The sequence below is a fragment of the Phycodurus eques genome, chromosome 9 (assembly GCF_024500275.1).
Source record: "Phycodurus eques isolate BA_2022a chromosome 9, UOR_Pequ_1.1, whole genome shotgun sequence".
NCBI lineage: Eukaryota > Metazoa > Chordata > Actinopteri > Syngnathiformes > Syngnathidae > Phycodurus > Phycodurus eques.
Window position 1 is genome coordinate 10,140,956 of NC_084533.1, and position 18,445 is coordinate 10,159,400.

Below are 18,445 nucleotides of genomic sequence, written 5' to 3' on the forward strand. Positions count from 1 at the left end.
ACCCAGACCCTCTCGACTGTGAGGCAAACGCTGTACATCCATCCATTTTCTTTACTACTTAATGGTGCAGCAGACTGCACCTTCGACTGGCCGCCACTCAATCACGAAGCTCAAAAACACATACATTTAAATGTACGAAATATAATATACCATACTTTTTAATTTCCCCAATTAATGGATCAAGGACATTTGGTCAAATACCCATGCAAAGTCACAGTCGATGTTCTCCTCACTTCATGTGAAGGAAGACATTTGTTGGTTTGCAATTCAGGTTTTGAGTGTGTGCTAGGTTGTTGCCGTGAGCGACAGCTGATGAAGGCTCACAGAGGGAGGTCCAGGTTAGAGCCAATCTCGCCATAGCACCACTAGTTTCCTGATTGCAACAGCGGAGAAATCCACGGCTCAAGGCAACCGTTAGCAGTACATCCCTCTATTCATTAGTGCCTCACAAGCACAGCCCCGAGCCTCGGCTTGTACGCCAGTGCAGCTACTGCTGTCTTAAAAATGACTGGTAACAATACATAATGGCTTGGACAGACGTTAAGGTGTGTCCGAACATCCCTTTGGTAATTTTGAATGTTCTGTTAGGAGGAAGCGCTGGCTTTTATAACCTTAATGGTGTGATCACTGATCATACACACATATTTCAAGAATTTTGAAGAAAGTTCTTAATGATGTTTTTTAGGCTTTTTGGGACCGATCAGTGAGTTTAAAAAAAACGATAACCGATCACCGATCCGATCACATGATAGAGGAATTTACTGTATATACTTGTGTACCTAATTGCTCAAAAAATTCTATTTACAATAAATAATGTATCTTTCTTCCGCTATTTATGCCAGTGAGGCATAGTGACAGACAGAACAAATGAATGGTCTTCTCATTAGAAGGGAGGAAGTAACTACAGTAATTAATGTTCCACTTTTGGCGACATTTTTGTTTGTTGGTGTGCCGTGAGATTTTTCAATTGTAAAATATGTTCCTTGGCTCCATAAGGTTGGAAATGACTGCTCTTGTCAGATTGTGTATTCTAATCAGTCAGGTCAAACCAACATTACATGACAGAAATAATGGGGGTTAACTTACTGTAATTAAATTACTTTATTTTAAATTAAATTACTTCACCCACACCGAAACTTTAGAGCATGATTCGACAGAACGGCAGCATGTTTACGTCCAACCGTTTGTGCTAGCAGTAGCTTGCTAGGCTACATAACGTTTTGTTCCCAGCTTGCGAGCCGTATCGTATTAAAAGTACGTGAACATACCTCAAGCAAGCCTTAAATGAATGTCCTTTCCTGAGTACCGGTGACCACCAACACACGTGTTTCCCCATTTTGTCCTCATAATATAGTCGGCGCGATTCACTCGTGTGGTCGTCGCCACGGTAACTGGTGTATCCGGTCGCATTTGAGTTGACAAGATAAAGCCCAATCATCGTAAAAAACGGGATGCGTTGGTATCGGAATACAATATTTTATTGCAGGAGTCTGACAGTGCAATCTTGAAAGAGCAAATTTGTAGTCTGAGCATGGCATTACGTGTTGTCTGTCTCAGATGTATTGTCTGTCCCACAGATATTTACAGGTCTACGTCAAAAGACACGTGACAAGGCTCAAAATAAACTATAGCTTTTGGATTGAAATATACTGTGCATGCGGCGACGCGGAGTAAAATGCTAATTATCGGCTGATACCGATAAAATCGGTGTAAAGGCTAATGTTTTTATTAGGTATGGACATTAGATTAAATGTGAAGGAGGAACAGTCCAGTTCATTCAGTATTGCTTTAAGGGATTTCATCACAGTGTAACCTGTGTAAGGATTTTGAAAAAAAAAATACCATCAAATATAATCTTTGTACCCGGTTCCTGCTATATAACAAAACAAAACTAGTCACCCTTAGATGATGTGTTGGACACCTAGCATCTCGGAAGTGCCATAGAGGGAGAACTGCTGGAGATCTACTCTTACTGCATCTGTCATGCAAGTGTAAAACTACTCACCCACATACATTTAAAGGTGAAAAATGTAATATAGCATCCATCCATCCATCCATCCATCCATTTTCTGAGCCGCTTATCCTCACTAGGGTCGCGGGCGTGCTGGAGCCTATCCCAGCTGTCTTCGGGCGAGAGACGGGGTATACTCTGAACTGGTCGCCAGCCAGTTCAGGGCACATATAAACAAACAACCATTCGCACACACATTCACACCTAAGGGCAATTTACAGTCTCCAATTAACCTACCGTGCATGTTTTTGGGATGTGGGAAGAAACCAGAGTGCCCGGAGAATACCCACGTAGGCACGGGGAGAACATGCAAACTCCACCGTGCCGTCTGTGTAATATACCATACTTTTTAATTTTCCCAATTAATGGATCAAGGACATTTGGTCAAATACCCATCCAAAGTCACAGTCGATGTTCTCCTCACCTCATGTGAAGGAAGACATTTTTTGGTTTGCAATTGAAGTTTTGAGTGTGTGCTGTGTTGTTGCCACAAGTGACAGCTGATGAAGGCGCACAGAGGGACGTGTGACGGTTGCAGAGTAATTGTGACTTAAGTCATATTCAAATTGAGGTGTTCCACTGACACTCGATATCGAGCTTTAGCATCACATGCTGTCAAAGCTGCAACAGAACACTTAGTGCATCATTCCTTCTAAAGCTCATTGAGGCAGCTAAGGCAGCAAAAAAGTTGGGCCTGAATCACTTGCCCCCTCTGCTGTTTGGTGCCAAGTAGTAATGTTGCATCTCCACAGCATGACTATATTGACAAGTATATTGACTAATATACCTGTTAATATTATTCCATATTTGACAAAGTAACATGAACACACAAGGCACGGTTACACGCATTTGCAATATCATCTGTGAAAGTGGCATTACAATGTCCTTTTTCTCATTCATGTATTTTCTTTGGGGTCTGGTGGGTGTTTCTATTTCAGGTGTGCATGCCGTGAATATGAACTTTACACTCACCTATGTGTTCTTACATTTTAAAACAAGTGTTGTTTATGCCCTGCATATGTACAGTATCAACTTTATCATATACAGGTGCATCTCAATAAATCAGAATATTGTAGAAAAGTACATTTATTTTAGTAGTTCAATTCAAAAAGGGAAACTCATACTGTATTACCGAGATTGATTAAACACATGGAGCAATACTTTTCAGAATGCAAAATTCTACCTAATTCATTGCAAAATCATTGCTTAGATTTTATGCAGTATTCTAAGTTCTTGAGATAGTGAATTGGGGGGGTTTCCTTAGCTGTAAACTATATCAAAATTACTTTTAAAATAATCCCAAAATATATCACTCTTTGTGTAGTTATAAATGTATATAATATACCAGTGATTCTCAACTGTTGTCACCCTGGGACCCACATTTTCCTATTGTTGCCAAATTGTGACCCACTTTTACAAACGTGAAGAACAATAAAGAACATGAATTGTTCAAACATAGCCTGTAATATAACATACAGTTATGTGTATCATATATTTAAATGTAACAAACACATGCTTACATGTTGAAAGTGCCTTTCAGAGTACTTCATATAGAAACTAAAGATGAACAGGACAACATCTTGGCATTGAGCTCTTCTTTTTAGGAAAGTCAAAATAATGTTATTTTCAAGTCAAGTCCGACCGGGGATGAACTTGAATATTTCATTTTTTTTTGCTCACATACAGAATTTGTTTGTAAATTGCCCATGTGCTACTTGTAGTCCAGCGCTTATCAACACTAACACAGTTGTAAAGTCATAATTATATTAGCTATTTGTATGAAAAACACTTCTAGAATGAAACGAACCAATAAAAAACGAGTACGGCATTAACTGAGAGTGCCGTCTTGTGCCAAGTGATCAAATTTTCTTAGACGACTGCGCAAACTAGTTCATTGCACACCATTAGTAACCTTGAAACATATGACGGTACCATCGAGGACCCCCTGTAATTTTCTACTACTACTATACCTGTCTGCGAGTCCGCGACCCACCCATTATGGGTCCGTGACCTACTTTTGCATCCTGACCCACCAGTTGATAATAACTGTAATATACAGTAGGAAAAAAGTAAGTGAATCATTTGGAATTTAAGAGATTACAACAAATGTCCTAAAATGCAGTCTGATCTTCATCTAAATATACCGTACACAAGGAGCAGAGAGGATACATTTTTCATTATACTCTAATTTATTGAGATATACCTGTATATGATGGAAGCAACCTTGTGAGGTTACTTCCTTTAATGTGGGCCTCACCCCTGTTGGGATTCTACTATGAGTGAGACATGATGCAGAAGATAGAAGGGGACACGCTTCTGTATGTATGCATTCAACACAGATGTGGGGTCCTGTTCACCTCTGGTTGTTATGTGGTCATTTCCTGTCATTTACACTGTGCCCTCCCTCCCTCCCAACAGAACATACACATAAAAACATTGGCTGATGATATGGTAAGGCGCTGGGTTTTACTTTGGCATGTTCATTTTTTTGTTTTGTTTTATATCCTACGTATCTGCCATCTGTTCATCATGGCTGCATGAGATGTGACTGAAATAAGCAGATGGATCAAACATGTATTTAGAAGCAAACAGTGAATCAGTTAAAATCTGTCTTGGCTCCTCTTATTTATTCCAGTGCGACAGCTTCTAGTCTGTTTGATCCATTCAGAAGTATTTCAGTGAATGCACGTCATGCAGGTCATTATCACATTTGTCTGTTTATATACAAAGCCCAATTCCAATGAAGTTGGGATGTTGTGTAAAACGTAAATAAAAACATAATACCATGAGTTGCAAATCCTTTTCAACCTATAATTAAATTGAATACACTACAAAGACTAGAGAGATGAGATATTTAATGTTCAAACTGACAAACAATTGTTTTTTTTGAAAATACTCACTCATTTTGAGTTTGATGCCTGCAACATGTTCCAAAAAAGCTGGGAGAGGGGCATTTTAACCATTGTCTTACATCACCTTTCCTTTTAACAACACTCAATAAGTGTTTGGGAACTGAGGACAGTAATTGTTGAAGCTTTGTAGGTGGGATTCTTTCCCATCTTTGCTAGATGTACAACTTCAGGTGATCAACAGCTCTCAGGTCTCTGTTGCTATATTTTGCGCTTCATAATGCGGCAGACATTTTCAATGGGAGATAGGTCTGGACTTCTGGAAGACCAGTCTAGGACTCTCACTGTTTTTTTACGACAAAGCCACACTTTTTGTAACACGTGCAGAATGTGGTTTGGCATAGTCTTGCTGAAATAATCAGGGTCGTCCCTGAAAAACACGCTTTGATGGCAGCATATGTTGCTCCAAAACCTGTATGGACCTTTCAGCATTAATGGTGCCTTCACAGATGAGCAAGTTACCCATGTCATTGGCACTAACACAGCCCCATACCATCAAAGATGCTGGCTTTTGGAACTTTGCACTGATAACAACCCGGATGATCCTATTCGTCTTTGGCTCGGAGAACATGATATCCATGGTTTCCAAAAACAATTTGAAATGTGTACTTGTCAGTCCACAGCACTCTTTTCCTCTTTGCATGAGTCCATCTCAGATGAGCTCAGACCCAAAAAAGCCAGCGGGGTTTCTGGGTGTTGTTGATATGTGGCTTTCGGTTTGCATGGAAGAGTGTTAACTTGCATTTGTAGATGTAGCAACAAACTGTTAACCGACAATAGTTTTCTGAAGTGTTCCTTCGCCTACCTGGCAATGTCCATGACACAATCATGCGGGTATTTTCGATCTGAGGGTTCGAAGGTCACAGGCATTCAATGTCTGTTTTCAGCCTTGGCGCTAATGTGCAAAGATTTCTCCCGATTCTCTGAATCTTTAGACGATATTATGGACCCTAAATAATGAAATCCCTAAAGTCCTTGTAATTGTACGTTGAGAAACGTTGCTCTTGACTATTAACTAATGCAGTTGTTCAACTGAGCCTTTTGGGGATGCTACTTTTATCCCCAATCACTAAACTCACCTGTTGGCAATTATACTGTTCACCCGTGGAACGTTCTAAACAGATGGTTTTTGGAGTATTCCTCATTTTCCCAGTCTTTTGTTTCACCTGTTCCAGCTTTTTTGGAATGTGTTGCAGGCATAAAATTCAGAATGAGAGAATATTCGCAAAAAAGCAATCATGTTCATTAATTTGAACATTAAATATCTCATTTTTGTCATGTATTCAATTAAATATAGTTTGAAAAGGATTTGCAAATCATTTGTATTCTTTTTTTATTTACATTTTACACAATGTCCCAACTTCATTGGATTTGGGGTTTGTAAGTTTATTGTGTTGTTTAATTTTAATGAAAAAAATATATTACTTAGCAGTCAGTAACCCATGATGACACAGCAAACTGTATTTTTTAGAAATGTCAATTTGATATTTGTTAATAATAGGCTGTTTTTTTTGTTTTTCATATCAGACGTTATAGCGAGAACACACAATATTAGCAGGAAAGGATCATCTTTACTTTATTATTTAAAAAATATACTATTATAGCACAATAGGGTGAAAATCAAATTATTAAGATAAAAGGGATACACAATTACAAACACCACTCAGTATTTCAGACACATTCAATTACATTTTATCTACAGGAAAGGCAAATTATTTTTTGTTATTATATTGAAATAAAATTATCTAATGTAATTCATTTGAATTGATTCATACAGCTATTGTGTTGTATCTCATTTTGTCATATTAAGGAACTAATACCTAGTATTGTTGGACTGAAATGACAGTTTGGCAGTAGGTTTTCAATAAATTTGAATAATATTAAGCAGAGAGGAGATTATTGCCATGTTTGCTGCCACAGTTTCAAATGTTGTTACTGGTTTGAATTTAATCATTGAAATTGAACAACACATTAAAATGTGCATGAATTGACGACTTTCCAAAACCAATGTGTATGTCCTTTAAACCAGCACGTCCTCTTCATTCCATACTAATTCTAACATTAGTTGCATGTGGGAGTCATGTTTTTTTCTTTGTTCACGGAATAGAGGATAATATTAGTGCAAGTCAACAGAGCATCAGTATTGTATGACGACCAGGTGGTCCTTTGGGTAAGGTGGTAAGCGACGTCTTTATAAGGTTCATACAGTGTTTACTTTGTTGTATTGTAGTCTTTTTCAGTTATGTGTTTAATTTTATTTGTTTATTAGCAAAATGTTGAGGGCTGCAACAAACAATTATTTTAATAATTAATTAATCTGTCGATTATTGTTTCAATTAATCGATGAATCTGTTTAAAAAATATACTTTTTTTAAATTTCCATCCCTGTATCAAAAACAGGTTAGTTCAAATTGACAGTGCAGAAAATGCAAAAAACACGACTTGATTATGATTCAGTTACTGGTTTGTTCCGTAATTTGTGTCAGAAAATCGGCAAAATGTTGATCATTGTTTTCCAAAGTAAAAGACCTTTACAAATGTTTTATTTGATGAAACACAAAGATAATCAGTCTCCTTTATTATTATCATAACTCTAATATTATTATTATTATATATTATTATATATTATTATAGTAAATGCAATTAATATTTACTGTTGAGAGGCTGAAATTCCAAGGATTTGGACAATTTTAAATTAAACAAGGTCTCTAAACAATGACTCGAATATCAAAAATCATACATCGATTAATCTGATGATTGATTCGTTGTCGATTAATTGAATAATCGTTGCACCTCTAAAAATGCATTTAATATAATGTTGCATATCACATTATTTTATTGGAATGCAAAAAATAAGGCTGTATTTTGATATAACATTATTATTGGGAGTGATATCGCAAATCCTGTGTTTTCTTGCAGCGTGATCGCATTACCAGTTTCCGAAAGACGGGAATGAAGAAGGAAAAGCCTCTCATACAGCACCCGACGGACCCCCTCTCCAACCACACTGAACTGCCCGTTCCTCAGCCCCTTTTCGACGACCGCTCCATGAACCTCTCGGAAAAGGAGATCATTGATCTCTTTGAGAAGATGATGGTAAGCTTTGGGCGCTGACTATTTGTCATTTGTGGCCATCACATCATATTCGATGCTGTCTTTAGTCCATCCAAACAGCTGTTTAGTAAAGTTTGATGCCACTAAATGTTCATTCACAAGAAAGTGAAACCCAATTTAGCAGTGTTAATTAGGAGTCCAAAGTGTAATAGCTATTACTTACTTTTTTTTTCTTTTTTGTAACCTGTCCTGTTCAGCAGCATGGCCATGCAGAATGGTATAACTGTGTGCCTTTTGTGCTAGAACAGTTTTGCTCTGCAACAGTGGAGTTTGAAATACTCGCTCTGCTTATTTTATTTTTTTTTTAAATTGTTTTAATTATTCTGATGTTTATTGAAAATGCAGCCGGACAGAAAATAGTTTTAGGGGACAGACAGAGGGACAGAACGGACAACGGGACTAGGGGTGAGAACCACAGCAGAACAATAGTACGATAGTCTAGATATTTGAGCACAAGTAATGTTACTACATTCAAGTTGTGTTTTTATTTGTGGATTGGGGGGCGGGCGCGGGGGGGGGGGGGGGGCACTCGTTTAGGACATGGAACAACTAAACACTAGGACAAGATGAGAGAGAACAGGAAAGGGCAGGACAGAACAGGATGTGGGAAATGAGCGAGGTAGTGCTACTGATGAGTGGCGTGGTGGGATGTTTTTATAGTGTCTAAACATTTGTAAGAACCAGTGAGTTGCTATCTTAATATAACCTGTGTTATTATTAGTGGTCCCAGCACAAGCAATTAAAGCCCATAGCCTGTCTTTGTAACTTATTAGTGAATGAACACCGTATCACATCCATGTTAGCCAACTGGTGTACGCAGTTGCTGAGTCGGCACATTGAGGAAGGGTGGGCCCGCAAGGGGGGGGGGCCAAGCCAGCGAGCCCATTCCGCGGGGAACCCAGGCAGGGGGACAGCACCTCCAGCCCAGGATCCAGGGCGGTCCCCCAGCCAAACCAAAGCGCCCCAACGAGTCCCAAAGGGAGGAGCGTGGGTACTGGACCACCACGCCCCACAGCGGCACACCCAACTCCCCAACTCAACGCATCCTCCGCTGCCACCACCCCCGGAGAGCATGGGGGCCCCAACCACCAACAGGGCCCAATGCAGGACCCATCTGCGACTCGAAAAAGGTCACAGAAGGGTGTGGGTCACAGGACCCAGGAGTCAAGCAAAGAGAAAATGTTAATACCCACCGCCCACCCTATTACTATGGTTACCGGGTCCCCAACTGGCAACCTTTATCCCTGTACCGTGATTGTGTGTTGTGGGGTGTCGTGCATTAAATTTGGATATTACTTTTTTCCTAACATAATACGAGGGGTAAGAGGAATGTTTCCAGAAAGATTTTTAAATGTCTGAGAGATCTTGAACTTTAGTTGTACCGTTCTAGTTTTTCCAAATATATTGATAAAGTTGTTAGCAGCTTGCTGAGCCATACTGAGTAGTAATGCCAATGAAAGAGTTTTCTAATATTTTTTATTACAATATTTTCTTGGTGAGAAAATTACCTGGTTTATCTTTTCCATGTGCTCTCACATTCACAGCTGTAAGATTCCTGCTAACTCATAATTATCTTTCTCACACCTTCTTTCACACATAACATAATCTTTACCCAAAATAGATTTAATTTGTGTTTAGGACGTAAATACATTTGCAGATTTCAGGCTTTATCCCTTACAATTTTTCAGGTAAAGAGATTAATTCTACATTGAAAGACATACGGCGGCACGGTGGGCGACTGGTTAGAGCGTCAGCCTCACACTTCTGAGGAGCGGGGTTCAATACCCGGCCCCGCCTGTGTGGAGTTTGCATGTTCTCCCCGTGCCTGCGTGGGTTTTCTCCGGGCACTCCGGTTTCCTCCCACATCCCAAAAACATGCATGAATTGGAGACTCTAAATTGCCCGTAGGTGTGAATGTGAGTGCGAATGGTTGTTTGTTTGTATGTGCCCTGCGATTGGCTGGCAATCAGTTCAGTTCCCTCGTGAGGAGAAGCGGCTCAGAAAATGGATGGATGGATGAAAGACATACTAGATACCGGTGTATAACTTCATTGCATAGGTTTTGTTGTGGATAATATCTCAGACTGTGTGGCCCATACTTTATTGCCAGGCGCTCCACTAAATGATCAGTGCTCCGAGTTTTTAATCAGGCTCCGTTGTGAGTGTTTTCTTGCCTGGTTATCCGTCCCTGTCACTCAGTTCACTTCTCAATGATGATGTTTGTGCTCAAGGTGGAGTGACATTAAGCCCAAGCTTATATTTGCTTGCTGACAGACAACACAGAAAGCAGGCTTGGGCGGGGACTGACATTTGACAGGCATTGACGATCCCGACAGAAATGTGCAATTACAGTAATAAATTCAAATCCAAGAGGGTTATTCATTTGTATACTCTTCAAGCTCCTGCTTTTTGCTCTCAGACTGCAGTGGAGCCTTTGAATTCAAAATTGGCAATTTGAGCACAGGTTTATTGATAATATCCTCCTACAGTTGCATAAAACATGCAATATGTCATGCTAGAGTGCAGTACTTATTAAAAATTTACTGCATGAAGCACTTCTCAGACTGATACTGATGACTCACAAAGTGCTTCACATAGTTCGAAATCAAGTTAACATTAAATCTGGAATCAGACTTTTTGGAGGATTTTTTAAAATTCATATTTATAGAGACTTAAGATGGTACACGCTGAAATCTGACAAGACTCAAGCAAATCCAGCGAGACTTCTGTGAATCCTGCAAGATTTTAGCAAATCTTATGACACTGCCACATATTTTCTGAGATATTTTCAGATGTCATGAGACTTCAGCAGATATCATGAGACATTTGTAATTCTGGCAAAACTTCTACAAATCTTGCGAGACTTCCACAAATCTTGTGAGACAAATGCAAATCCCATGAGATGCAAAGTCTTCCACTTACCTTGGAAGGCTCCTGCAAATCCCACAAGACTTCACACTGAGAGATGAGAGATTTCATACTGATGCAATTTCAGCAAGATGTCTGCAAAGCTTCTGAGACTTGAGTAAATCTTGTGATACTGTAATTCTACATATCATCAGACTGAAGTAAATCTTGTGAGACTTCTGAAATACCAACACGAATTCAACAAATCCCATGAAACTTCCACTAATCCTGTGGGACAAACACAAATCCAGTGACAATGCAAATCGTGCAAGTCGTCTTGAAATCCCACGGGACTTCTCAAACTCTTGCAAGACCTTGACAATTCTCTACATAGCTTGCAAGACTTTCGAAAAGACTTCACGAAATCTTAAGACTCTCACAATTTCTGCCTGACTTCAGCAAGTCTTGCAGGATGCGAGACATCCTCAAATCCTTTGGGACTAAAACTTTTTTTTTTTTTTTTTTTTTTACAAAACTTAAGCTCAATAAACATCTAAATGAGTATGCCCACAAGTATATGTTTTACCTTTTCAGTTTTTTGAGTGATTAAACCGTAGATAACCAAAGAACCGGAAAGTTACGTTTGTCCTCAGATGTACTGGCTGCTCAGTAGAATATGGCTTTAGCGACAGTAAATCAACAATGAAGGAAAATTGGAACATGAACTGAAAAATGAGCTGCGTTTAGTCTTTGTGTGCAGACACCTACCCGTCCGCCGTGGTTTTAAAGTTTGTATAGTAGCCTTGTTTTTATACTTAGATGACAATAATAGAGTTAATACAGGTTTTATGCTGGTGACCCTGAAGTTATTGTTAACTTAACTAATTTGTTTCAAACATTATTTTCAACTGTACAAATAGTTCCTCAACCATCCAGAAATGGATTGTTTTTTTTTTACCTCAAAGATTCCACTGTATATATTTTAATACTGATCCATCCCTTTTATGACCACGCACACAGATAATCTGTTTGGCCTCTATCTTTTACAGCCTTTCTGTTATTGCTTGTTTCACCATTCTGCAGCTTTAGCAGCCCAGCAGGCCTCAAAGGGCAGTGACATATTATTTTGACCCCCCTCTGTGCACTAATGACCTGGAGAAAGTGAAAATATTTTTTTTCCTTCAGGGAAAGTGCTTTGCCTCTCACACAGTGTGTTTTTGAAGCCTAAATAGCACACAGCCTAAATTAAATCTTATGACTGACTGGTCATGAAGGGGTTCTGAGGAAATGAATGAAGAAATTAAAATAGAGGAGACAGAAAGGTACAACTGTGTGTGAGGTGAAGTTATTCTTTGATAGCAGAACTACAGGAGAGGCTGAGATGCATTTAAACGTCATCCACCATTACCGACTTCAAAAGTGTCGTGTGTGTGTCGACACTCAGTCTTTTTCCAGGATGAGCGCAGCAGGACTCCAGAGCCCCTCATCAAAATGCACATTAAATACACTGAAAATGCCCCTTACTGAGCTTGGATGTCAGAACTGTAGCTGACACCAGTCCAAGAGGTTTAGGACAGTAATCACAAACGAGAAATTTGAATAATTGAACAATCAACCCCAACATTTTCAGCGTGGTTGAGAGAGACAGAGAGACGGTGATTGACAAGTTTGTGCGAAAAAATATGGATAAATACAGAGAGCTTACTCGAAAACAGTTTTGCTAACGCCAAAAATGCCTTTTCCCGAAAAAGAAAGGGATGACGCTACGACAACAAACGGCTTGTAACGCTCATCGCGTCGAATGTTCGAAGGCCCACGGTGAAATGGCGACCATATCACGGTCCACTTCCCCGAAACGTGGACTGGCCAGGGACATTCGGAATCTGATTACAATGAGCCTGATTTAGATTCATCCTTATCTGCCCTGAGCCCCCAGAAAGGTACGGAAGAGGTAAGAACTTGCTAACTTTAAAGCTAATGTCCATAGCCTGATCGATTACTCCCTTTTACCATTTTTTATCATGCAACATGCACAAATAAGCACGACAGTTTGTCCCACGATATTACACGGAGCCAATAATCGGGAGAAAAAAAAGCTTAACATAACGTTAACATTAACAACAAGCTTAGTAAAGTTACATCACAATGAATTTGGACAAAATTCACATAAACACTGTCTCACAGTATCACAAACACTAACCATGTGCCACATTGGTGGGTAACGAATGGAATCATGGTTTTATAGCTTTTCGTTCCATCCATTAAAAATAAATAAAAAAATATAATCACCGGTGCCATGTGAAGTTACTTTTCGTGCCAAAATGCTGAGTTCCTGTCCATACCCTTCAAAATAAAAAGCTACAAGCTTAAAACGAGTAGTCAAGTTAAAACTTGCACATAAAAACCATTTTATGTGATAAAACAGTCTACAGATATTTAACTTTTAGCTGAAACATTAATTAATAAATATTAAGTCAATTGGGTTAGGTCCACACACATTGCCTTTTATTTCATAGGTTTGATATTGATACTGGTTATAAAGAACCCAGAGTCAAATGTTCATTTTAGTCTATGTTGTGGGGTCTTAAGAAAATGGATGTTCATAATTTTAAACCCTTTATTTAAACCATGCAAACTTTTTTGACCCAGCCCCCTAAAAGAATTGTTTGGAACCGTAATCGAAATAAGGAACCGGAATCAGGACTGGAATAGCTCAAATTCAAACGATGCCCAACCCTAGTCATGAAACAGATCTGCAGGAAGATGTAGGAATAATTGATTTTTGACAGCTGAAATAATTTTTTTAGGGCTGGGAAAGGAGTACAGTTTAAAAAAAATATTTGCTTCATTTGAAATGATACATTCTAGATCATATGTTTGAAATGTACCGTAAGGGCTGATTTTCAGTTTGTTATAAAACTCTTATCACCTTTGAATTAAATTAATTGGGCTGATTATAGTTGCATACTGCCATTTCTCATGTATAATACGCTCTTGAGTATAATCCAAAATCGACCCCAAAAATCATGAAAACTCTTCTACCTACTTACCTCAAGATGGCACCTACACGTGTGGTTGCCTTGGTGACGCACACTCGAGTATTGTCGTTTTTGTCATTTTCGTTCATCTTTGATGACATATGCGACTTACTTACACAAGGGAAGGCTTGCTAAGAACAGGGGCGTACCCTCCTTTCTAACTTTCACAAATCAGCAATGTTTTTTTTCTCGGAGTTACTTCCGGGTGGAACGGCTGCGTTCATTAGTGGATGGAGGAGGTGTTGACGGCATGGGGGAAGGGAGCTATTTTGAGAGATATAAGTGCCGCAAATTCAATGCTAATTTTTGTTAGCTCGTCAAAGGTGTTTTTCATTCATTGTGAGTTAGCTTTGAGTTAACAATTTTTGTGAACAAAAACGAAGGAATGAAGTCTGTGATGTATTTGAACATTCAATAGGTGTCATTTTTTATGTGAGTTTAGTTTTACAGTCAACAAACTGGAGTGTCAATGAATGACTTTAAGCAAGCAACATTGACTCTTAAGGCTCTTCTTTATACTCGCGCTGACGTTACTGTGGGTATCCCGCAGGCAGTTTGCCTTTATACCCGAGCGCAAACCACACGCGCAGTTTTGAAAATGTACTGCAGTTCACCTCCAAGTCGGGGGTGTCGCTACGGCTGGTATTGGCTAGGACGCCACAGGGTGGAGTTTCCTCTGCATTTTGTGGCCATTTCCGGTAGCCGTTTTTACTTTCCTTTCCGTGACAAGGAACAAAGCAACAAGAATGGCGACCATGGAACAGAGTCTGCGAGAACAAATGGACCTAGATGACCAGATGATACGTTTAATTATGTTGCAAAATCGATCAAGAAGGCGGTGGCGTAGGTGCTACGTGGAACCGGGAGGAACGCTGATTACATCATCACAGCATGTGACTAAAACAGACCAATCACAAGAGATGATCTCCGCGGCATGCTACGCGCAGCAAGAATTTTTGCCGTGTGCGCGTCAAGGTATGCATAAGGGGCCGCGCCGGCCAATTCGTCGATCACATGATGCAATGCGGGCGTGTCGACCGTGTTAGTATAAAGAGGCCTTCACTCATTGGTACTATGTTAGCACCTTACCAACCTATTGTTGTGATCACATGGCCTGCTGCTGGATGAAAGTACTAGAGCAGCACATGGAATGGACTGCTTGTATGAGAGTGGTAAAATCTGAGATTTCAGATCCAATCCGATCCAGATACTCGTTTGTTACATTCATTTTTTTCCTCAAAATTCTACACACAACAACCCATAATGACAATGTTTTTATTTTTGTATTTTTGCAAATGTATACAAATAAATCACATCCATCCATCTTCTGAGCCGCTTCTCCTCACTAGGGTCGCGGGCGTGCTGGAGCCTATCCCTGCTGTCATCAGGCAGGAGGCGGGGTACACCCTGAACTGGTTGCCAGCCAATCGCAGGCACATACAAACAAACAACCATGCGCACTCACATTCACACCTACAGGCAATTTAGAGTCTCCAATGAATGCATGTTTTTGGGATGTGGGAGGAAACTGGAGTGCCCGGAGAAAACCCACGCGGGCACAGGGAGAACATGCAAACTCCACACAGGCGGGGCTGGGGATTGAACCCGGATCCTCAGAACTGTGAGGCTGACGTTATAACCAGTCGTCCACCATGCCGCCAAATAAATCACATGTACATAAGTATTCAGAGCCTTTGCCACAAAGCTCAAAATTGAGCTCAGGTGCATCATGTTTCCACTGATCATCCTTTTGAGGTTCCTACAGTTTAATTGGAGTCCACCTGTAGTAAATTCAGCTGATTGGACATGATTTGGAAAGCCACACACCTGTCTCCCTGTAAGGTCCCACAGATGACAGTGCACAAACCAAGCATGAATTCAAAGGAATTGTCTGGAGACCTCTGAGACAGGATTGTCTCGAGGTACAGAACATTTTCTTCCAATGAGCACAGTGGCCTCCATCATCCGTAAATTGAAGAAGTTCCGAACCACCAGGACTCTTCCTAGAGCTTGCTGCCTGTCTAAATTGAGCAATCTGGCCAGAAGGGCCTGAGTCAGCAAGGTGACCAAAAACCCAATGGTCACTTTGTCAGAGCTCCAGGGGTCCTCTGTGGAGAGAAGGGAACCTTCCAGAACGATAAACATCTCTGCAGCACTCCATCAATCAGGTCTGTATGGTAGAGTGACCAGACGGAAGCCACTCCTTAGGAAAAGGCACATGGCATTCCGCCTGGAATTTGCCAAAAGGCACCTGAAGGATGATTGCTTTTCAAATTGTTTTCAACATTTTATTTTTATGTTGTAGTGTTTTCTTTTTTATTTTGATTCTGGTTCACAAGAATTTATTTTGTGACCACAGAATTAAAAAGCAAATATAGACAGACATCTTTAAAAACAATAAGGTACTCTAAAGTCATACAGTCATCCATTTTCTGTCCTGCTTCTCCTGTTCAGGGTTACGGGGTGCTTGCCCAGTTGTCTTCGGGCGGAAGGCCATCCATCCTGAACTGGTTGCCAGTCACTCACATATAGAGAGCGACAACCATTCATACTGACATTCTCACTGAGTCGGAACGGACTATATGCTGGCAAGTGAACCACCATACTGTCTGTAACAACCACTCTAACAATGACTGCCCTATTGTTCACGACCAGAGCTCTTAAAATTTGTATTCCATTTGGAAGCAGTGTGAACATGATTGACAAAGGAACAATATAATTCCTTGAAAATACCTTTTGCTAAGACATTACTTTCATTATGTAATATTGTCTCATTCTCAATTCATAATAAATGAACGAATGAATGCATTCTAAGCGGATTTAGTGATTTGGAGTCAGTCTTGAATGAGATAAGCTCAAGCAAAAAGTGTAAGATATTCTTCACTTACCAGTAGAGGGCAGCAAGGCTCTGCAAATGTTCCCTTATTTGCCAGCGGGAGCTTGAATGTGTTTCTTTATTCTGCTGAAACAAAGACATTTATTTTTGAGAGTGAGTGCTTCTTACAAACATCCCCTTCCATTCTAATCACCATGTCATTCTGTAGCTATTAGTCCTCTGCTCGGCCTTTGCTCCATCCGCCGTTGCTTTTCGCATGAAAGACTTCTTTTGTGATGCAGTATGAAAGTAGCACAAAGATAGTGATGCCCCTCAATATTGCGCACACACTGCCGATCAAGGCTTCATTAGATTTTTTTGGTGTGTCCTTCTTTCCTTGAGTTTGTACATTTTAATATAGCCTTGCAACATTTATTTACTCAAGGATTAAATAATAATGCCATTTTGTCCTTTCTTCTCGCTCTACCTTGGTGCACCAAGAAAGATAAATATAAGAGAAATTCATGGATTCAACTTTGGAAGGACATGATCTTATTCAAGAGTGGTAGCTCAAATGAAACTAGTTGTTTTGTGTGTGACATTTATGCCGAAATCTTAGGATTTTAAACCGATTTAGCTTAGCTATGGTGCTACTGTGCTTCACCTTCTTATTACAGTAATTATACACCGGATTGGACATGTAACCCATGTGACCCCATGTGAGCATGTCACAAGAAATACACTGATGATTGATGATTGGCTGACTGGCCCACATGACCGAAATGCTGCATTTGGATGCAGAAGTAATGCAGACAAAATGCTGCTTCGCTGGATGTAACTGTTGAATAAGGTGTGTACGTTAATCACCAAATTAAAAAAAAAAAAAAAGAAGCAGGACACATTGATGAAAGCCACTTTGATTGCACCTTGAAGCCCCAAGTCCCGCTACCCCTGTCTGACCCCCCCCCCCCCCAACAAAGCGCAGGCCCACGGGCCCGACTGCCAGTCGACATCTGCTTCCCAAAGCCCTCGTCCCGGCCCGCGGTTAGCGACACCGTTGAGTCAGCCCTCTGCGGCCCGGCCGCCATCCCCCTCGATAGAGTATCCGCCGAATTTAAGCATATTGTAGTAACACTCTTTCGTGGTGTAGTGACTGTGATCTAAATTCAAAGGTCATGGGTTAAAGAACAACACATGGAGAGGGAATTGTTCCACACTCGCTGTTACACATGACTTCATCACAACATATCCCTCTGCCAATAACATTTCCATTACTATCGTCTCAAACATAAAACAGGTCCACGCCATACAAATACAAACATGAATGCAAAAATCCCTCTCTTCAAATGAAATGTACACATTTCAAGTTAAAACATTACAAAGGCTGCTCAGAAAAATAAATAGTCTGACAATATCAATAAGCAGGGGAAAAGAGTCTAACAAGGATTTTCATGATTATTTTATTTTTTGTTACTTGGCTGTTTCTGTCTTTCTATACCTGCGTTGCCTCTAAGAGTGATCTATTTTCTGACTTGACTTAAATTTTTAGACTGAAAAAAGGAATCACTGTTATTAGGCAGTATCAAATTCCAAATGTTATAAAAAAAAAAAAGACAATATAAACTGTCAAATTAATGAACAGCCAATTTCTCAATGGACAGTTTTGTTATTGTGAGCATAGCATTATTATTGCTGCAACAATAATAGCGTT

At 39.9% G+C, this 18,445-nt stretch overlaps 1 protein-coding gene across 5 annotated transcripts in view; it reads left to right on the top strand.

The window, feature by feature from the left end:
• Positions 1–18,445, top strand: part of diaph2 (diaphanous-related formin 2) — a 527,556-nt gene that overhangs the window by 20,512 nt on the left and 488,599 nt on the right. For 4 of the 5 annotated variants that reach the window (XM_061686696.1, XM_061686691.1, XM_061686695.1 and 1 more), the window contains exons 3-4: positions 4,430–4,462; positions 7,840–8,016. In XM_061686696.1, the coding sequence (XP_061542680.1) occupies positions 4,430–4,462; positions 7,840–8,016 (210 nt within the window). The remainder of the gene's footprint in view (positions 1–4,429; positions 4,463–7,839; positions 8,017–18,445) is intronic. The other variant, XM_061686694.1, reaches the window with a different exon arrangement.